The following is a 17,393-nucleotide window of genomic DNA, read 5'->3' as shown; positions in this document are numbered from 1 at the left end:
ACCGCAGGCGGCCCCGGGGCTGGCAAGTCACAGCTAAGCCCTGCGGCCACAGGCATACCTCCAGAGCTCGCGAGGGCCCCTGCCTTTCTGACCCGGGGTCCCGCTTGCTTCTGTGGGGCCAGACCAGCTCTCCTTTACCCCCAGCAGGGCAGCTGCCCACCGGGACCTTCTTCTTCCCCACAAACTCCCCTTCTGGGCCCACAAGACACTTCATGCCCCTCGGGGTATTAGAAGGATAAACTCTAAGGACAGCGGTCAGGACGTGAGGGCACATTATCCGAGGCAGCCACCTGCTCTGGGGGCGGCCCAGAGTCCAGCGCAGACTCAGCCCGGACACCCCCACCCCCCGTCACTGCCCGGGGTCACTCTCCATTCCAGGACCACCCTCTCCCCATCATCCTCTACGAACCAAAAACAGCCTCAGTACCTGATAAGAGTGGTCAGAACTGTCTTACTTAAGACCTCTGAGGGAGGTTGTGGATATTGGTTTTCTAATTTATTAGAAAGAAAAACAAACACTGAGGGGTGTAGGTGGGTTTATTCCCACTCTCTGCAGCGTGGCCCTTCCAGACCCCTAACCCAAGGGTCTGCATCACCAGTGATAAAGCAGAGCCGCCCCAGGGGAGGGGTAAGGGATGGTGGGGGAGGGGATGGGAGGGAGGGGGCGTGGGAGCTCACCGCTCCCCTGCCTGAGGGGCCCCCCCGCCCAGCAGGACCAGCCAAGGGCAGACACAGGTCCGAGGGCCGGGCGCCGGGAGCACCACGCTGCCCGGGAGGCGGTCACAACAGCGCAGGTGCCCCCAGGGCCCTCCCTGCTCATCCCCACCACAGCCTGCACTGGGCCGACCCTCCTCCCGCAGCCTCATTGCCAGGTGCGGAAATAGGACACTGGAGCAGGTGGTCACTCCCGCCCCAAGGCCCGCACCACGGGCAGCCCTAGAAACGTCTGCCACGCCAGTGACAAAGCTACACCACCCTCCCCGTCCCTGTGAGGAACACGGTGAGCCCGGTCCCTTTCGTCTGCCCTCGGCCACCCCTTACCTGCAGCCCCGCACACACCCCCCCCCCGAGGCCTCCAAGACCCCATTCTCCCCTTTGCGAGCGTCCTTCCCACTTCCTCTAGGCACCCATCAGCAGGCCACGGAGGGGCCAGTGGGGACGACGCTGTGAGACAAGGCCTCTCAGCTGGGCACAGGGCTCCCTCGAACCCACAAAGCCTCCCCGGAAGGCTGAAAACCCCAGCCAGCACACAAGCACATTAGCACCTTTCAGAGCCAAAGTCACAGGCTGGGCACTGGCCCATCAGTCCAGACTCAGAGCCACCTTCTCGCCCCCAGGCCTCCCCTGATGCCCTAAGCCTGCCGTTTTCATTAAGGCAAAGGAGGCACTAACGCAAATATTTTCAGCCAGAGAACAGCAGCCCACAGACCGATTCAAAAGTCACCAGAGGCCCGGTCTACAGAAAGAGGGAGGTTGCAACTCAAAAGAAGGAAATTAGGAGACTTTCCCATGTTCATTCTGTTCCCGCTGGTGATGGCTGCTGCGCCCACAGCCTCGGGGAGCTGGCACGTGCACCTCTGGTTTCGGGGGGGTGGGGGGCCAGCTTGGAAAGCTAAGCCTTCGTACGGGGGGTAGGGGGTGGGGGAGGGCAGGCAGCCGACCCTCCCGGGCACTGCTTTCTGACTCTCGGTCAGGGCAGCCCCCAACTGGGCAGGCACTAGGAAGGCAAAGGTCTGAGTTTGGAAACTGAGCCACTGTGGATCCTGGAAGCCCCACAGACAACAATGTCACAGAGAAAAAAAAGCCCTGGTGGCACTAGTCCAGCAGGGGAGAAGGGGCCAGGCTGGGAATGCCCACCAGGGCAACACTGAGGCCCAGAAGGGATCCCGCGTCCAGAACCTGCCCCAGGTTCCTCTGTGGTCTCTGAGCCCCCATGGACCTGGTCCAGCTGCCTGACTTCCCAGCTGGTAAACTGAGGCCCCAGGAAAACAAGGCAGAAGGGAAGAGACACACAGAGAGAAAGTCAGGAAGCAGAGACGTGCCTGGAAACATCTACCGAAGCCTGAATCCTTAACTGCAAGAGAGGACCAGGGGCATCCCGGGGCTCAGTGGTAGAGAATCCACCTGCCAAGGCAGGAGCCACGGACTCGATCCCCGGGCTGGGAGGACCCCACACGCTGCAGAGCACCTAAGGCCGTGAGCCCCAGCTCCTGAGTCTGTGCTCCAGAGCCCGAGAACCGCAGCTACTGACGTCCATGCACCCCGCAGCCTGCGCTCCGCAACGAGAGGCCCCACAGTGGGAAGTCCACGCACCGCAACTAGAGGGCGGCCCCGCTCTCTGCAACCCAAGAACGTCGGTGCAGCAGCGAAGACCAGCACAGCCAAACATAAATACACAAACAAATAAAATTACTTTTTAAAAAAGAGAGAGGAGCAGAGGTGTGACTTTCTGAAGATGGTGGGGTGGGGGTGAACCAGAACTTGACCTCCAAACCCACTAGACCACAGGCTCAGTCCAAGATGGGCGGTGTCCAGGACGCCCTCTCAGCAAAGGGAGAGGCCATTCGATTTCACTCCCTGCGTCCTGCATGGAGCCTCTTGGCTAGGCGTGCGTTAAGCTCATTCATTCTTATTTTTCAAAGGCTTCAGGGAGAAGCAATCTAATGTCCATCGATAGGGGAATGGATAAAGGTGTAATACAACATATACTGGGCTTCCCTTACAGCTCAGCTGGTAAAGAATCTGCCTGCAATGCGGGAGACCTGGGTTCGAGCCCTGGGTTGGGAAGATCCCATGAAGAAGGGAAATATTGATATATATACAATGGAATATTAGCCATAAAAAGAAGGAAATAACACCAATGGCAGCAACATGGCAAGAACCAGAGACGATCGTACCAAGAAATAAGCCAAAGAAAATTTTCATATTATATCTCTTATATGTGCAATCTTAAAGACACGAACTCATTTACAAAACAGAAATAGACACACAGACAGATAACGAAGTTATGGTTACCAAAGGCAAAGATGATGAGGATAAATTAGGAGCTTGGAATTAAAATATATACACTATTACATATAAAATATATTACCAACAAAGACCTACTATATAGCACAGGTAATTACCTACGATGGAAGAAAATATAAAAAAAGAATATATATTTATACACACATGTACAACTGAATCAGTTTGCTATGTACCTGAAACTAAAACCACATTACGAATCGACTATATGTCAATAAAAACTTTAAAAAAGAAACTAAACAAAAATTATCTTCCCTGGTGGCTCAGACGGTAAAGCGTCTGCCTGCAATGCGGGAGACCCGGGTTTGATTCCTGGGTCGGGAAGATCCCCTGGAGAAGGAAATGGCAATCCACTCCAGCACTCTTGCCTGGAAAATCCCATGGACGAGGAGCCTCATAGGCTACAGTCCATGGGGTCACAAAGAGTCGGACACAACTGAGCGACTTCACTTTCACTTTCATGTATATATATACATTTTTTTTTTAATTGTTTTAAAACCTTCAGGGAGGGATTTCACTGTCCCTCCCAATGTGGTTCTGGGTCTTTCCTGGGCCACAGACCCCACCTCTTAGAAATAGCACAAGAGCAGTCATGTTGGGGACCCAAGTTTCCCCAAAGCCTGTCATGCCCCGGTTAAGGAGACCACTGCATGCGTGTCCACCAAAGGTCAGCACAGGGCGGGGCACAGCTGACCCTGAAGCAACAGGGCCTGCCGAGGGCCCAGAGGAGGCTGAGGGGGCCTGGCTGTCTCCCTCCTATCACGACCCCCAAATTAAAGCCCCAGGCCAGAAAGCTCCAGGGACCCCACCTGCGGCACCGTTTTGGAGAGCAGGAGGGCAGGCTGGCCTCCCCACACCACCCCCACCCCACCCCCGCCCACCGGCCCACCGGCCACTCTCCTGCCCAGTTTGAGAGTTTGAATTGCACCAGAAACAAGGGGTCTTTTCATCCCGCACTGCCCACAAAGACCCAGCCACACACACTGGGGAGCGGATCATGTTGCCCACAGCCAGGCCGGCGCTCACGGGAACCAGGTCTCAACTTGGGGGGACGACAGGGATTAAGGACCCTGCAGGGAGAGGCGTGAGATGAAATTTAACTGCACTGGGGACCACCCTCCAAGGTCAGGGATCACCTCGAGGGTGAGGACCACCCTCCAGGGCCGGGACCTCGGAGGGAGGGCAGGAAGCATCCACCGGACCTCCTGACCACACTCGAGAGTGGCCCCCGGTCAGCAGGAGGGGTTCCCACGACTGGGGGACTGCAGGCTGGCGTGGGGCAGAGCTCCCAGGAAACCCACGGCCGCAGATCAGGGAGAGGGGCAGCAGCGGCAGGAGAAGGGGTCAGTGGACCCCCAGGGAGCTGACGCCAAGGATCCCGCCCACCAAGGCTCCAAGGGCTCCACCACGATCAGCTGCATTTCCAGAGGAAGATGACTTAGGAAGGGGCTCTCCTGGGACCCTTCTGGCCCCCCAAGGTGGGGAAGGCCGGAATATTAGCTCGTCTTCCAGAGGCCAAGCTAGTGCCCCAGCAGGCCCTCAAGGCGGGAGGGGGAGGGGGAATGGGGGGCACCATCCAGCTGTGATCTCATCGGTCCCTCTGCCCTCCCCTCCAAAACCCAACAGTGGGCTCATAGAGGGGCAACAATCAGCGAGGCCGAGCCCAGGGCTGGACCCCAGGTGTGGTGCATAATGGCTTCATCTGCCAGGGAGACCAGCTGGCATAACGACCCACGGCTGGACTCCGGCAGCTCATTTAACCCTGAAACAGTGTGCCTGCCCACTGCCCATCACAGCCACAGAGGGCGGCAGGGGGACCCTGCTGGGGGCTGGCAACTGGCCAGGATGCTGCTGGCATGGACGGCGGGGAGGAGACGGAGCGGAGGCCCTGGGTCCCCTCCCCGGCACCCCTCCCCTCACCTCAGCCCACCGTTTCAAAAGCTGTTTCTCTGTTTTCTGATCCTGCAGGCCTCCTGGTCTCATTTTGAGGCTGGGAGCAGGGGCTGGGCTCTGAGGGGGTGACCTCCGCAGCCTCCGGAAGCCCTGCCTGTGGCCTCTTTGGTTTGGGCTTCCTACACAGATCTGTGGACCCACACACAAGGCTACCAGCAGGAGATCCACAGCTGCAGGGCACTCGGCAAGAGGCTCCTGCGGACACCAGGGGACGAGAGGATGCGGACTGCTGCTCGCTCAGCCGGTGACCAGCCACCCCGAAGGGCAGACCTAGGCCTCGAGGGAAGAGCGGGATTCCCGTGGGGGCAGGAGGCAGGAGAGGGGGTTCCTGCCAACAGAAGCCCTCAGGGCCTGCTGTGCACCTGCAAGGCAGGCGGACCTTGGGGAGGTGCGTGGAGCCTGGCAGGGAGGGGCAGAGTCCCTGACACCTGCTTCCTTCTGTGCACAAGACCAAGCGCAAGGCCCAGCCAGGCGTTGTCCAGACCGGCACTGCCCACAGAACTCTCTGGAACAACAGAGAGCTTCCTTTCCTGCATTGACAACAAGCTGCAAAGCGCTTGCAAGAGGCCTGAGTGCAGCTCAGAAACCAAACCGCTCTTGTTACTTAATCTGAATTAACTCGGATTGAAACAGCCTCCAGTGGCTAGTGGGCAGCTCAGGACCAGAGCCAGGAAACCCTGGGGAAGGGTCGCCACCCATCAGGTGGAGGGCACAGGGGTGTCGGTGGGGCACAGGGGTGTCGGTGAGACACAGGGGCTCCAACTCAGAGGGCACCATCAGCGGGATGCTGACCAGGACACTCGACAGCTGGACATCCAGGCCAGGAGAGAGAAGCAGAGAAAGACCAGGGGCTCATTCCTGGAGGGAGGCTGACTGGCAAAGGCAGGAGGCAGCTGGACACCCAAACGCTGCAGCCAGGGAGGTCGGGGTTGAGCGGCCCACAGCCTTGTTCTAGCAGATGAGCCCATGGTGGGCATCAAACACCACCGGGAGGTCAGGATGAGGAGAAGCCAATGGGCCAAGCCGGAGCTGCCTGTCCTGGGGCCCAGGGCTGCCAGGGGCCAAGAAGGGATGGGTGGGAAGGTGGGCTGGGCCTCGATGCTCCCGGGAGAAGTGAGCAGTGGAAGGTGGGAGCAGGGCAGGGGTCAGAAGGGGGAAGACCCTGTTTATTGTTTTGGACCAGGAAACATGAGCCTGTTTGCAGGGGAAAGGAGCCAGGAGAGACCCAGAAACAAGAGAGGGGGACAGTGGTGGAGGGAGGTCCCACAGGAGGGGCTGGGAACCCGGCCCTCCTCCCACCAAGGCTAGAAGCTGCAGAGAGGGCGAGAAACCTGTGGTTTGATTTTCTGTCCCGTATAGAAGTGGGGTGTGTGTGTGCATTCCCCCAAAATACAGAAAACACAGAGGAAAAGGCGAAAGGGCAGGGCAGGAGCTCCCATTGTCCACCCCCGGAGCTCCAGGAGATGTGAATCGAGCCTTCTGGGAGCCCCTGGCACAGGCAGCGTGGCCGGAACCCGCCACAAAGGGCCACTCCCAGAGCGGGCTCATTAGGACAGGAGCCGGTGCGCTTGGGGTGGGGCGGGCCCATTCAGGGGCGCCGCACAATCGGGCCCTTGTGGGGGGCGGTGGGGGGGTGGGGGCAGCTCCCGGAGCCTCTGATTCCAAGACAAGAGCGCGCCTGCTTCTTGCCTTACAGCCCAGAGCCGACAGAAAGACAGATCGGGGAAGACAAAGAGATGCTTCCCTGACAGCGCATGGGCTATTTCTGGAAATGGGTCGGCTCTCCTGCCGTCTGGGTGCTGTCAGCCCTGCCCACCTCTGTCCCCTTGACCGCAGCCCTAAGCAGGCCCCCAGCCCCTCTGGGGCGGCCCAGCCTCCACCCGACCACCACCCACCGCCCGCTCCACAGGGGTGACAAAGGCAGTCAGTGCCTCTCAGCCTGATGCCTGGCAGTCTGCTCTGGCTCCCGGGGGGCGGCAGGGGGCAGGGGGGTTGGGGGGACCACCAGGCCAAGCCGTGACCAGGGCTGGGGTGGGTGCTCAGCAAACGCCAGGCCAGCTTCAGATCCAGCTTTCCACTGTCCTCCAGGCAGACCATAGCCAGCTCCCTGGGCATCCAGGCGGCAAATGCGGGCAAGCGACCATCCAAACGGGCCTGTCTCACGCTCACGGCTAACGTGAGCCGACACCAGCCTCCAAGCCCGCAGGCTGGACTCTGTGATGCCCCAGTGTGGGGAGGTGTCCTTGCCGCCAGCTGACCTGCAGACAGGCCACCTCCAACTCAGGCGGCCTGTGGACCCCACAGCTTGTCTCCCAGAGCTTCCCACCGGGGAGGAGCCCCTAGGGAGTGTCTCCAACACCCCCGACCCATTGGGCCCATCTCCGAGAACTGGTCCAGGCACTGACATTTCTTCAAGTTCCCAAAGGTGACGTCTAATATGCAGCCAACGTTGAGAACCACTGATAAAAGCAAAGATGTACTTCTAAGGAGCTGTTAAAAGGCAACAGTCGGGGGGCAGGGAAGGGGTGGGCAGTGGGAAGCACAAGTCACCACCCTGGGGGTTAGGGAGGTGATATGGTTTTTTTTTTAAGTAGTTCAAGGCCATTTGACGCCAAATGGCACAAATGGAAAAAAAAAAAAAGAAAGGCAGGTGGCCAAAGCGGATGGACCACCACTGGGTTTAAAACCAGAGGGAGAACTCATCCAACGCCTCTGGGTTGCTCATTTCTCATCCCACCATTTACTGCGCACTTACCACATGCCAGGAAGACTGGACCCTGCCCTGGGGAAGGTAATGGGCTTGGGGACAGACAGGACAGCAAATGACGTACGTCCAGAACAGCCGGTCTTGTCCCGGACAACCCACACCAGGGGACCAGAGCCCAGCGCTCTCCTCTAGCAGCACCCAGGCCTGCAGAAGGCGATCAGATGGCAGGGGCAGGTAATTCCACCGGGGCCCTTACCATGGCTCCTCACGAGGACAGGCTGGCCAGCCACTGGCTTTGGCCTCAGTGCTGGACAGACAGGTGCCCGCCTGTCGTCACGGCAGCCACAGCCCTGTCACCACCCAGACCTGCCCCTGCAAGAGACCTAACCACAAAGGTGACGGCCAGAGGCAGGACGGGCAGGGCAGGTGGCCCGTTCCTTGTGGTTCTGCTGAGTCAAGGGGCCAGAGGATGTGAGGGTCTCTGGCACCCTGGGCGTGGCCCACCCAAGCTTCCCATTTTACAGAGGGGCAAAACGAGGGCCCAGAGAGAAGACGGGGCTTGCGTGAGGTCAGTTCACGAGGGGGCTGCGGCCGTTGGCTCTGCGTTGTTCGATCCACACAAAGAGCCCTGACCTGGGGGGTGGGAGGGGGCACACCCATGCCCCTGAAGCCGCCCCAGATGTGGGGACTGTATCAGCAGTGGGGCCCCCGTGTGTGTGTGTTCAGCGGGGTGCAAGGGGAAGGGAGCAGACGGACTATGGAAAGTGGCAGTCTCTGAGTGCGCCCGGGACAGCTGACTGCAGAAAAACTCTCCGAGAGAAGGTCACAGCTGGAACCGCTCACAGTTGGAAGAGCCCAGCCCAGGGACTGCAGTGGGGGACGCAGTGAGAGCAGTGCCACAGAGCCACCTGCCCCAGCACGTGCAGTCAGCGCCGCCCCGCCGAGCCAGATGTGCCAGTGCTCCAGCTGTTCCTCCCTCCATACCTGGCCTCTCCCCTCCTCTCCTCTGCTTGCATGGACCTGCTCCGTCTCAGCTCCCAGCCCCAGCCACCCCCCTCCACTCAGCTCCGGGCACCCCCGAAGAGGCTGAGAGCCAAACCAGGGCACTTGTGAGAGCAGCGAAGGGAGCATGATAAAGTCACACAGCGGTGGCCGGGGTACAGGCTGCAGCTTCACGTGGACGGCCCCCTCCCCACCCCCAAGTGACCTGATGTGACTTGCCTCTCTGCCCTGAGCCCCTTCCTCAGCAGAAACGGGGACCCCTACCACCCCACCCCACCCCCGCCCCGGTGGGTCTCGGCACCGGTGTGGCCAAGCCTGGGGCGGGTCCCCTTCCCTTCCCAGTCTCCTCTGAGAGCCTTTAGGGCTCCGAGCAGTTTGCTCCCAAGTTTCCGGCTTTCCCAGGCATGGCATTTCCTCCTGTCTAAGATACCATCAGTCACAGATGCCCGATTTTCCAGAGCGAGGGAGGGGAAGACCCTGCAGTAAACACACACGCTGATTCTAAGACGCAACCCCGCATTGCAACAGAGGAGGGGAAAGCCCACGTTCGAATTCAGGAAATAACAAATGACCAGGGCCTCTGGCCAATGGGGAAGCAGGAAGGAGGAAAGGGAAACAGACCCTCACCTACTCCCCAGGGCCCCTGGCTTCTGCTCTGGTTAAACGACACTCCACATGTCTGCTTAAACACCGTACACAGGGTGATCCCAAGAACATTTACCAACGAATCAATACAACTCCTGATCTTTCTGCCCTGCTCCCTGGACAGTGGAGACCAACAGTGAGTTGCTCAAGAAGAGGCAGGCATCCATCACCAGGGAACTGACCCAGCTCCAGACCTGCCCTCCACCCTCCTGCCCCTGCCTGCCTGCCTGCGGCAGCAGAGAACAGCAAGAAGGGACAGATGACAGTGACCAGCTTCGGTGCCTGGAAGCTGAGGGTGTGGGGGCCCATTCCTGCCTGTTCACGATCAAAAGAGCATCAGGTCTGTTTCGCAGACCAACTTGTTCCTCTATCGCCAGGCTTCAGGGAAGCCAGTGGGGTCCTGTCATTACCTCGCTCCAGGGAGATAAGTGCTGCCTTCTTCCCAGCTCTGAAATCCCAGGGCACTCCCTGCAGGGACCCCCCCTCCCCGCCGCTCCCCGCAACCCGCTCCCCGGCACCCAGGTTGTAGGTGTGGGCAGAGCCACCATGGGGGTAAGTATTCCATGGACAGGCACAGTGAGGCTGCAGAGAGAGAGGGTGTGTCGCCCACAGGTGCCGCTCTGCCTGAGCACCCCAATAGCTCAGGGTGGAGCCCCTGACCCCAGACATCAGGAGTCACAGGGAGGCAGGCGGGGCTTTGGGGCAGACACGCCTGGTCTGAGGACCTGCAGAGAAGGTTCTTTCCTGTGACCCTGGAGGCCCCCAACCCAGCCCACACCACAACAGACTCCAGATGGACACTCCCAAGCTGCCACTCCCCAAGCCCAGCTACATGAATCACCGCGCGTGGCACTCTCAGACTGAGTAACTGCTCAAACGTCTGCTCTTGTTTTCCTTCCTGCTCGAAGGGCGAATTCTCTCAACAACCTGCCCCACCCACCCGCCTCCAGACTATTCTCTGCTCTGTTCTGGACTCGCACAACCAGCTACCCAGCTGTCTGAGCGCTTCACTGCAGGGGGTTCGGGAATGCCCTGGGTTTGCATGCCTCTCCTGATGGGGAGCTCCCCACCTCCAGAGGCAACCAGGTCCACCTGGACCATGCTTATTTGCGGGAGCTGAAGTCCAAATTGCTGGAACTTTGGGGGTCTGCACACAGCACTAACGCCCCTGGGCTGACGGCCCATCTAGTGGCAGTTCACCAACTCCGAAGCCCTTCATCTCCTGGCTCAACACACTGGCTCTTGCTGTTCCCAAGAGGCTTCCAGCCCCCTGCCTCCCTGCAGGTTGGGAAAACACCTTGCAGGTCCTGGGCTCTCGGCACCCCTGGTCCAGATCCACCTGCAGACCTGCTTCTGCGGCTGGAATGCCACCCTCTTCCATTCAACCGGACAAGGACTCCTGTGGCTGTGACAGGGGGCAGGCACAAGGACCCCTTCACAAGCATGTGATGGGGATCCCGCAGCCCCACCCCGAGGAGGCAAGTCTGCAGGAGTCCAGGTGACAGTGGGAAGTCCCTGAGCCCACCCTTTGAGGCTCAGTTCTCGGGACACGGATGAGGAAATCGAGGCTTCCATGTGCAGTAAGCTGCCTCCTCTTACACGCTGCTCACCTTAGACACAACCCTACGCTCCTCCTTCCTCAACCAGAAGGCAGGTCACAGCTTCCCACTTTGCGGATGAGAAAACAGAGGTCCCAGAACTCGAGCAGGGTCCAGGCCCCCAATGCTTTGTGCCAATGAGGAGGACAAGCAGAGCATAGGAAATCCCCCACGGGTGCAAAACACAGACCATGAGCAGTGGAGGGTTTAATCGCGCCACTCCAGGATCAACATAAAACCAAGTCTGTGTCCTAGGAACTCAGAGGCCAGGCCCTGAGTGAGGGGCCTGGTGGGGCTGTGACAGCAGAGGGAAGCTGTCTGGCAGGGAAGCCAGGGAATGAAAACAGAAGTAAGGAGCGACCCGGTGCACGGAAGCTGGCACTTTCCCATCCACAGATCTCTGGGGCCGGGAACTTCAGGCAAGGAAAACAGGACAGCAAGACTGAGGCTCTGGGTCTGGCCTGAGAAGGGGAGCCACACCTTAGCTACACGGGCCCCAGCCTGCCTGGGTCCATCTACAGGTCACAGGGGCCCTGCCAGGATTAAGCTCCGAGGAGACTTCCACTACTGGTGGGGCCTCCCAAAGAGGTGGGAGTGGTCCTCAGCCTGTCCTGGCTCAGGGGGGCGGCAGGCTGGACTGATCCAGCCACTCCTCTCTGCCCCAGCCAGCCCACAGGACTGGGAGCTAGTCACCACACCTCTCCAGACCTCAGTTTCTCCATCTGCGATGTGGGACCACTTGGGAGCTCTGAACACAATGGAGTTGGGACTGGGATGCTCTGTGGTAGGTATTAAACTGTGAGGCACAGGGCACCTGCCCTGGGTTACCAGCCAGCGAGCTCCTGGCCCTGGGGGCACGGTACCCCAAAGCCAGGGATGGCTGGTGGGGTCAGGATGGGGAGGGAGGGGGAAAGGCTTATTCAACCCCGCCTCCTTGTCTTCACTGACCTCTGCCCCTAGGCCTGGCTGGGTTTAGGAAAAGCTGCACATTAGCAGGGGCTGCTGAGCTGGGATCCCCTCATAAAAGACCTATTCAAAGTCAGAGGCTCCGTCTTTTTTTAAAGACCCAGACCACCCTCACTCTATCCTCCCTTTAAACCAACAACAAAAAAAAAACATACAAGCAGGAGAACAAACACATCTTATTTTGAGAAGCTCAAACTCTTCATGCAAACTTTTAAAGGTATAAACGGGGCCTGTACAAAGGGCTGGAGGCCCTCGTTCTGGGGTTAGCGGAAGGGGGAGTGGGCCATGTGATGTTATGGGAGGGCTGGGATGGAGGTGAATGGGCACACGGTGGGCGGCGGGAGGAAGAAAGAAGGTGGGACACGCGGGACAGGGAGGGGAATGGGAGAACTGTTAAAAATAACTTTTGTTTGAAAACTGCACTAGTTCAAAATGCAAACCTGACTTTCTGATGTTTGGGGTTTGCCTGTCCCAGTCTGCCCCCACCTCCCCACCACTAAATTAGAGCAAAGAGCATCCCAGTCCAGACTTTAATCAGCTCAGCCCAGACCTCTGTCAAAAAAGAAAAAGAAAAAAAAAGACTAAGGCCTATTTGAATTCCTATTCACAGGCCGGTCAGGCACAGGCCCAGCCTGGGAGGACCTGGAATACAGATGGGCCGCCACCCACCACAGCCTCTTAGGGCCCCGAGGGCGCCCAGCAGGGCTGCAGGTACCCTGCAGCTTCGGGACAGGACTACAGGGCCACTGACCCCCAGGAGGTGCAACCAGACACCAGCTTGGGAGAGCTATCTGTCTAAACAGCAAACAGAGTTTCAAAGAGAAGGGCCGATGTCTATTTGGCAAACCCCCAACAGGTCCCTCTCTTTCTCATGAGGATCCTTGGGAGAAACATGCATGACAAGGTCCTGACAACAGTTGAGGCCCACTGCCTGCAGGGATAGAGGAGGACCCCCTCTACAGAAGAGGAGCAGAGAGAGGCTTGCGAAAGGGAAGTCCCTGGCTGGAGGGAAGCGGGAAGAGATTCAAACAGGAGATTGTCTGAGCCCTCCGGGCACGGAGGTTATCAACCATCTGCTCAGGGGTCACTGATAAGGAAGTGACATTTGCTGGGACAGGAGAAGCAGGGCAAACGTGAGCCGGAATTGAGAACGGGGAGTCAGCAGTGTCTGCTGATGAATATTATCAGCCAAAATGACCACAGGCCAGAGATGAGAGCCAACCCCGGGGCCTGAGCAGTACAGGACCCCCGCAGCACCACCCAGGCAACTGACAACTGACACTGCAATCTCAGTTCCCTTCCCAGGAATTGCTCAGAACATCTCTGAGCCTCTACTTGCTTGACTGTAAAATGGGGATAATACTGCCTCGCAGGGTTCCTGTGAGGATAAGTTGAGAGGGCAAACGATCTGAGGCACCAGTCTGTTATCTGATTCCACTTTCATCACCACCCAGACTGGGGTCTGTTATCTGCCTCATCTCCAGCTTGCTCTCCACCCAAAACTACAGGTCCAAGGGCAGAAGAGTGGCTTTGAAGAGAAGGGACTTTCCTTGTTTCCAGACATCCCACTCATACTGTTGGGAGAACATGTCAAGGCTACGCTCAACTTTGAGACAAAACTAAATTGACAACAATCCCACTGATGAGTGAAATTTGTGATCATAACGCTGAGTGCTTATTTCACCCCGACCCAAAGCTGTGTCACCACAGAATCTGTGGCAGTCCTGTTCCCTGTGTGCACGGGTCTTGGGGGAGGGTGGGTTCTACAGGAAAACCTACAGCTCGAACCCACCCTGCCCCTCAGTGGGCTGGGAAACCTCAGTTGGGATCCAGTCCTCCACAGCTGCTCTGCTGACAGCAGCAGCTAACAAAGACAGGGTCCACATCTCCTTGTCCAAAATATGCCAGAACTTCTCTGCCAATATGCCCTGACACTTTAGTGCCCTGCAGAGAAACACCCTTGCCAAGTGTCACTGATGACGCAGCTGAAAACCAGAAACATTTCACTTCCTAGCCACAGACTGCCGCAGTCTTCACTTCCTACTGCACTTGGGGAAACCGAGGCCCAGAAATCTGACCCTCCCAAGCCCCACCCCTCCACCCCAGCCCCAGAAAACAAGACCAGAGAGGCTGAGACTGTGACTCCTCATTCCCCAAATGGTGCAAACCACCTAACTCTGAGCTACTCCCACTGGCCTTAAGGAGCTTGCTGGTGGGAGGTGGGGTGGATACAGAGTCACTGGAGAGAAACCCAAGTTGTAGCCTTAGATTGCTAATCAGTAACAAAATATGCCTCTACACCTAGCCCTGCCCCAACTCACAGGCTAGGAAGGTAAATAAAAACTGCCAAGGGCTAGTGCCCCACCTCCCCAGGGGTCCAGTTTCCACCCCACCCCCAACCCCGAGGCACCTGCAGAGCCCACTTGGCCACCAAAGCAAAGAGAGCGTGTCCCGTCCCCACCCGGCTCCCAGGCTGTCACTCAGGGGAAGAACAGTCATTTAAGGCCTAGATACATTTTCTCTGAACTAGGAAAGCCTTCAAAGAGAACCAGAAAGGGCTGTTTAATCTCCACCTTCAGGCAAATAGTTCAGGCAGCAGGAACAGCCACCAGAAGCAGGAGCCAAGCCACCAAAAATGTGGAAAGACAGGGAGGAGGGAGAGGAGGGAGAGGAGCGAGGCAGGAGGGACAGCCACCGATCAGAGGGTTGGGGATGGGGAGGGTGACCAGCTGCCCCACTCCTACAGAGTGCTTGGGGCCCAGCAGTCACATGGGCTGGAATACAGTAGCTGGGCTTTCCCGAGGCCAAAGGTCCTCCCACCCACACCCCAGCCGCTGCTGCCAACATCGGCACTTCCAGGAAAGTGAGCAGCAGTTTACAGACCCCTTCAGAGGCTTTTATCTCTGCCTCAAATCCGGGAGGTAGGGCTTACCAGCTCCATTCTACAGATAAGGAAACTGAGGCCCGAGGAGAAAGAACGCCAGGATCCAGTCCAAGCCTATATTCTTCTGGGAAATCTTAAGAGCCTCAGTTGAGAAAGGTCCCCGCTCCCAGGGAGAGTCAGGGGAGCGCTGAGAAAGGCAGGAGTAATAGCAAACCAGGAAGGTTCTCCGACCTCAGTACTCTGGGCCCAGCGGCCTGTGACCCTTCCCTGGGACAGACAGCGCGGAGAAACCCAGGTGGAATGCCAGCTCCGCCCCGGCACACAGGTGATCATTGCTTGAGGGCTGCCTGTTGTTCCAAGAAGAGGGAAAATTTCACTTTCACTCCCCCCCCCCGCCCCCCGCCTCCTCATTAAAAACTTCCCGGTCCCGGGCCAGGGTTTCCAGGCAGAGCTGCGGCACCTCCAGCCAGCCTTACGGTCCCAGATTGGAGAAACTTTTGAGGAGTCTGGGGGTCCCGGACAGGCTGCGGATTCAGCGTGGCAGGGACACGCCTCCATCGCTTAACCGGAAAACTCAGCACCAAAAAAAAAAGCCCCACCGCGGGCGGGATGGCGATCTCTCCGACGCCGGCCGGAGGAGGGGTCCGGAGTGGCGGCCGCCCGCGAGGGAAAGGGCTCTGCTCCCGAGACGCGCCCTGCCCGGCGGGCGCCGTCCTTACCGTGCAGGCCGTTGGGGATGCTTCGGTGGTGAGGCGGCGGCGCCGAAAGGTCATCCAGGGACCGGCGCGTGGCGACGGCCTTGCCGTCCGGGACCTTGGGCGGCCCGGGAGGCAGCAGCGGCGGCGGGACGTGGTGGTGATGGTCGGGGCTGCCGCCGCTACCCGCGCTCGACGTGCTGCTGCCGTCGCCCACGTCCCGGGTACCCGCGCCCGCCGCGCCGCCGGGCAGGGGCCCGCTCAAGCTGGCCTGGCTGTCGATGGAACTGCGGGAGCCGGCGCCGCCGCCGCCGCCGCCGCCGCCCGCGCCGCCCGCGCCCCCCACCAGCGCCGCGCGCTCCTCGTCCAGCAGCAGCACCAGTTCTTTGAGCTCCAGGTTCTCGCGCAGCAGGGCCTCCTGGCGCGCCTCGAGCTCGCGCAGCTTCTGCTGCGAGCGGGCCACCTCGTGCCACACGGCGCCGGCCGCGTGGCGCCCGAAGCGCTGCCACTCGCGCGCCAGCTTGCGCCCCTTCTGCCGGTCGTCGTCGAGGAAGCAGCACAGCTCGCGCAGCTCCTGGTTGTCGTCCTGCAGCCGCTGGTTCACGTCCTTGAGGCCGCGGATCTCCAGCAAGTGCTGCTGCAGCCTCCGGTTCACGTCGCGCATCAGGCCGCCGTGCTCCAGCATGAGGCCCACCTTCTCGCCCTCCGCGCGCCGCAGTCTCCGCGCCAGCTCCTCCTTGCTCCAGCGCAGCAGCTCCTCGTCCGGCACCTGGCTCAGCTCCTCCGACGCCGCCGCCGCCGCTGCCGCTGCCGCCGGGGGCTTCGCCATGGCGGGGCCGTCACCGCGGCATCGCCCGCGCCCTCGCCCGGCCGGCGCTCCCCGTGCCGGGGCTGCGCTGGGCCGGTCCGCGCGCGGGCGGCGGAGTGGGGTGGGGGTGGTGGTGGCGGCCGGGGGGAGCGTGCGACCCGCCCCGCGCTGCCTCGCGCGCCCTCACGCAGTGCCTGCCCGCCGCCCGGGCCGCCCCGGGGAATCGGTGCGTCTCGAGACACGGCGAGCTGGGAGCGCTGCTGCGTCGGCGGCCGCGGTGCCGGGATCTCTCCCGGCTCCGGCTAAGCAGGCGGAGGCCCGCCCCCGGCCCAGCTCCGGAGCCCCAGCCGCCCCGCCTACTCCGGGCGGGCAAGGGGCGGGGCGCACGAGGCCCGGGCCCCGCCTCCGGGGGGGTAGTGAGCGGGCGGGCGAGCAGAGGCGCAGCGGGTCCCCACGTCTCCCCCGCGCTGTGCGCCCGCCCGCCCGGCGCCCAGCCAGAGGCGGGCTCGAGCCGTGGTCCCACCCCCGCGCCCGTTCGATTGGGCCTCCTCGGGGGTGTGTGGGAGGGGCGGGGCGCACTCGGGGGACGCCGCGGGAGATGGTACAGTCCACCCCTCGGGCTGCCCACCGCCCCCCTCCTCCGCGGTTCAAGTTTCTGCGGCCGGAGGACGCGGCCTCCGCCAATCCCAGGGCTACAGGACGCTTTTAAAATGCAGGTACGGCTGCGGGGAGGGGCGGGGGTGACGGTGGGAAAGGTAGGGCAGGGCTTCCCTTAAAGGAGACGCGTGGAAAAGGGCGCCCAGCCCCTTCCTGGGCCCGCGCCCCGCCCGCCGTCCCCCGCCCCGAATAAACAAATACCCATGATCGGAAGGACAGCTCCCCTTCTCTCTGCCGAGGGCACCAGAGTCCAGCTTAGTCTGAGATACGGCGGACAATAGGATTCAGGCCCGGGGGGTCTCTCTCCCCGGCGGAGAGCGGCTCTTTGTCCGCTTCCCGACCCCCGGCTCCTCCTCTACCCCGGTCTCCACCGTGGTCCCCAGCCCGGAGTGCGCCGAGGTTGCAGCGTTTTCCACTCAAGCCGGGGGCTGCGGCGCCGGCGTGTGCGCCCCAG

At 60.3% G+C, this 17,393-nt stretch overlaps 1 protein-coding gene across 2 annotated transcripts in view; it reads right to left on the bottom strand.

The window, feature by feature from the left end:
• CCDC85C (coiled-coil domain containing 85C) overlaps window positions 1-16,608 on the bottom strand; it is a 78,149-nt gene extending 61,541 nt beyond the window's left edge. Inside the window, exon 1 of one of the 2 annotated variants that reach the window (XM_086365168.1) lies at window positions 15,499-16,608. In XM_086365168.1, coding sequence (XP_086221294.1) covers window positions 15,499-16,303 — 805 coding nt within the window. In that variant the 5' untranslated portion in view covers window positions 16,304-16,608. The remainder of the gene's footprint in view (window positions 1-15,498) is intronic. The other variant, XM_086365169.1, reaches the window with a different exon arrangement.
• Window positions 16,609-17,393: the final 785 nt, after the last annotated feature.

This window comes from Bos grunniens, chromosome 21 (assembly GCF_055505025.1).
Source record: "Bos grunniens cultivar Pamir isolate PY7600 chromosome 21, Bosgru_T2T1.0, whole genome shotgun sequence".
Lineage (NCBI taxonomy): Eukaryota > Metazoa > Chordata > Mammalia > Artiodactyla > Bovidae > Bos > Bos grunniens.
This window is presented reverse-complemented; position numbering and strand designations above follow the sequence as displayed.